The 4550-nt window shown below is 47.4% G+C and overlaps 1 protein-coding gene across 1 annotated transcript; it reads left to right on the forward strand.

Annotated features, from left to right (window-relative positions):
- The first annotated feature begins 732 nt into the window (after positions 1–732).
- On the forward strand, positions 733–3526 carry LOC108307110 (caprin-1-like). The gene is given in 4 exon segments (XM_037739906.1): positions 733–842; positions 845–2634; positions 2636–2726; positions 2729–3526. Coding segments are annotated over 4 exon segments (2118 nt in total). The 5' UTR covers positions 733–787; the 3' UTR covers positions 2911–3526.
- The last annotated feature ends 1024 nt before the right edge of the window (positions 3527–4550 follow it).

Below are 4550 nucleotides of genomic sequence, written 5' to 3' on the forward strand. Positions count from 1 at the left end.
CCAGGAGGAGGCGCCGCAGCCGCCGTGGGCAGGAACGGCCCTGGGCTCCCCTGAGGTCCCGCGCGCGCTCAGCGACAGGCGGCTCTGAAGCGCGACTCTCTGGCGCCCCCTGCTGGCACCGGGCCCTGAGGCCGCCGCTCCGCCCCCCGAAAGGAGGGCGCGCAGGAGGGTGCCGAGGCTGCAGGGGTGTCTCCCCGGGCCCAGCGGCCATGCGGGTGTGGATGAGGGGTCAGAGGACACCAGAGCTGGCCACACGTTCCCTTTTGTGCCCTGGTCTGTGCTGCGACGCGTGGCACCAGCCCTGGGTTGGTCTTGTACCTCCAGGCATTTGGGGGCCTTCCGGAGGCAGGAGGAGGGCTTGAAGCTAGGATTATCTGGGCGCGTTGGCCCACCTGTAGTCCCACCTACCTAGGAGGCTAAAGTGAAAAATGCATCATTATAAAAAAAAATCTGGGATTTAACACTGTGAAATTGTATTAGTCCGTTCTCACACTACCATAAAGATACCACCCAAGAGGCTGGAGGATCCCTTGAGCCCAGGAGTTCGAGGCTGCTGTGGGCAATGATGGCGCCACTGCACTCCAGCCTGTGAGACAAAATGCGAGCTTGCATCTTAAAAAAAAAAAAAAAAAAAAAAAAAGGCCGGACTAGGAGCCGATCTCGGTGCAGCGGTGACTGGGCGAAGCGGCCTGCGCCCACGGAGCGCACGACACTGCGCGGAAGGCACCGCCACCCTTGCCCCTACAGCTGCCCACTCGGGATCTCCAATGGCTCCCGCGCGCGCACGATGCCCTTGGCCAGCAGCCACAGCGGGAGCGGCAGCAAGTCGTCGGGACCGCCACCGCGTCGGGTTCCTCCGGGAGTGGGTCGGCCGCGGGAGCCCGGGCCGCCGCGCCGGCTTCTCAACACCCTGCAGCTGGCACCCGCGCTGTGCAGACCGAGGCCATGAAGCAGATCCTCGGGGTGATCGACAAGAAACTGCGGAACCTGGAGAAGAAAAAGGGTAAGCTTGATGATTACCAGGAACGAATGAACAAAGGGGAAAGGAGACTTAATCAAGATCAGCTAGATGCCGTTTCTAAGTACCAGGAAGTCACCAATAATTTGGAGTTTGCAAAAGAATCACAGAGGGGTTTCATGGCACTAAGTCAAGATATTCAGAAAACAGTAAAGAAGACAGCACGTTGGGAGCAGCTTATGAGAGAAGAAGCTGAGCAGAAACGTTTAAAAACTGCACTTGAGCTACAGTATGTTTTGGACAAACTGGGAGACGATGAAGTGCGAACTTACCTGAAACAGGGTTTGAATGGAGTGCCTATATTGTCCGAAGAGGAATTGTCATTGTTGGATGAATTCTGTAAGTTAGTAGACCCTGAACGGGACGTGAGCTTGAGGTTGAATGAACAGTATGAACATGCCTCCATTCACCTGTGGGACCTGCTGGAAGGGAAGGAAAAATCTGTATGTGGAAAAGTTCTAAAGGAAATTGTCGAGTGTGCTTTTCAGTCAAACTACTTTGGCAGCACCCACAACCACCAGAATGGGTTGTGTGAGGAAGAAGAGGCAGCCTCAGCACCTACAGTTGAAGACCAGGTAGCTGAAGCTGAAACTGAGCCAGCAGAAGAGTACACTGAGCAAAATGAAGTTGAATCAACAGCGTATGTAAATAGACAGTTCATGGCAGACACACAGTTCACCAGTGGTGAAAAGGAGCAGGTAGATGAGTGGACAGTTGAAACAGTTGAGGTGGTAAATTCACTCCAGTGGCAACCTCAGGCTGCATCCCCTTCAGTACCACGGCCCCACTCTTTGCCTAGAGGGGCTCAAGCAGATGGCCTTGTGAGAAGACAGCGAGTGCAAGACCTTATGGCACAGATGCAGGGTCCCTATAATTTCATACAGGATTCAATGCTGGATTTTGAAAACGAGACACTTGATCCTGCCATTGTATCTGCACAGCCTATGAATCCAGCACAAAACATGGACATGCCCCAGCTGGTTTGCCCTCCAGTTCATTCTGAATCCAGACTTGCTCAGCCTAATCAAGTTCCTGTACAACCAGAAGCTACACAGTTTCCTATGGTGTCATCCACAAGTGAGGGCTATACAGCATCTCAAACCTTGTACCAGCCTTCTCATGCTACAGAGCAACGACCACAGAAGGAACCAATTGATCAGATTCAGGCAACAATCTCTTTAAATACAGACCAGACTACAGCATCATCATCCCTTTCTGCTGCTTCTCAGCCTCAAGTATTTCAGTCTGGGACAAGCAAACCTTTACATAGCAGTGGAATCAATGCAAATGCAGCTCCATTCCAATCCATGCAAATGGTGTTCAATATGAATGCTCCAGTTCCCCCTGTTAATGAACCAGAAACCTTGAAACAGCAAAATCAGTACCAGGTGAGTTATAACCAGAGCTTTTGTAGTCAGCCTCACCAAGCAGAACAAACAGAGCTTCAGCAAGAACAGCTTCAAACAGTGGTGGGCACTCACCATGGTTCCCTGGACCAGTCCCATCAAGTGACTGGTAACCACCAGCAGCCTCCTCAGCAGAACACTGGATTTCCACGTAGCAGTCAGCCCCATTACAATAGCCGTGGTGTGTCTCGTGGAGGTTCCCGTGTTGCTAAGAGGCTTGATTAATGGATACCAAGGCCCTGTCAAAGGATTCAGAGGAGGATATGATGGTTGCCGCCCTTCATTCTCTAACACTCCAAACAGTGTTATACACAGTCTCAGTTCAATGCTCCCCGGGATTACTCTGGCTATCAACGGGATGGATATCAGCAGAATTTCAAGCGAGGCTCTGGGCAGAGTGGACCACGGGGAGCCCCACAAGGTCGTGGAGAGCCCCCAAGACTCAACAGAGGGATGCTGCAAATGAACACTCAGCAAGTTAATTAATCTGATTCACAGGATTATGTTTAATCGCCAAAAACACACTGGCCAGTGTACCATAATATGTTACCAGAAGAGTTATTATCTATTTGTTCTCCCTTTCAGGAAACTTACTGTAAAGGGACCGTTTTTATCCCATAAAGACAGGACTACAATTGTCAGCTTTATATTACCTGGATGTGGAAGGAAACTATTTTTACTCTGCATGTTCTGTCCTAAGTGTCATCTTGAGCCTTGCACATGATACTCAGATTCCTCACCCCTTGCTTAGGAGTAAAACAATATACTTTACAGGGTGATAATTATCTCCATAGTTATTTGAAGTGGCTTGAAAAAGGCAAGATTGACTTTTTTGACATTGGATAAAATCTACAAATCAGCCCTTGGGTTATTCAGTGGTAACTGACAAACTAAAATATTTCTCTAGAAAGGAAGATGAAAGGAGCGGAGTGTGGTTTGGCAGAACAACTGCATTTCACAGCTTTTCCAGCAAAATTGGAGCACTGAATGTTTAGATGCATACCAGACTATGCATGGGTCCTAATCACACATATAAGGCTGGCTATGAGCTTTGACACAGCACTGTTCATCTGGCCAAACAACTGTGGTTTAAAAACACATGTAATGTACAAGAATGTTCATTGCAGCACTGTTTGCAATAGCAAAGACCTGGAACCAACCCAAATGCCCATCGATGATAGACTGGACAGGGAAATATGGCACACATACACCATGGAATACTATGCAGCCATAAAAAATGATGAGTTCATGTCCTTTGTAGGGACATGAATGAACCTGGAAACCATCATTCTCAGCAAACTGACACAAGAACAGAAAATCAAACACTGCATGTTCTCACTCATAGGCAGGTGTTGAACAATGAAAACACATGGACACGGGGAGGGGAGCATCACACACTGGGGTCTGTTAGGGGGAAATAGGGGAGGGACAGCGGGGGGTGGGGAGTAGGGGAGAGATAGCATGGGGAGAAATGCCAGATATGGGTGAAGGGGAGGAAGGCAGCAAATCACGCTGCCATGTGTATACCTTTGCAACATCTTGCATGTTCTTCACACGTACCCCAAAACCTAAAATGCAATAAAAAATAAAAGAAAAAAAAAGAATGCAATTCCATTCACAATAGCCACAAGAAAAATAAAATGACTAGGAATAATGCTAATTAAAGGTGTGAAAGAGCTCTACAATGAGAATTATATAACACTGTTGAAAGTAATCAGAGATGACACAAAACAATGGAAAAACATTCTATGATCATGAATAGAAAAAAAAATCAATATGGTTAAAATGGCCATACTGCCAAAAGCAATTTACAGACTCAATGCTATTCTGGTCAAACTACCAAAGCTATTTTTTACAGAATTAGAAAGAAACTATCCTAAAATTTATATAAAACCAAAAAATAGCCTGAATAGGCAAAGAAATTTTAAGCACAAGGAACACCTGTGGAGGCCTCAAACTACCTGGCTTCAAAGTATAATAGGAAAATAAATTTTGGAACCCCCAAATCACTAAGTTAAAAGGAAAAGTCAAGCTGGAAACTGTGGACAGCAAACCTGCCTCTCATTGTATTCAAAGTCATTCTTCTGCTCACTGAAATAAATGCATATCTGATTCCTTATTTGGAG

Source organism: Cebus imitator, unplaced genomic scaffold, assembly GCF_001604975.1.
Source record: "Cebus imitator isolate Cc_AM_T3 unplaced genomic scaffold, Cebus_imitator-1.0 Scaffold76, whole genome shotgun sequence".
NCBI classification, from domain to species: domain Eukaryota; kingdom Metazoa; phylum Chordata; class Mammalia; order Primates; family Cebidae; genus Cebus; species Cebus imitator.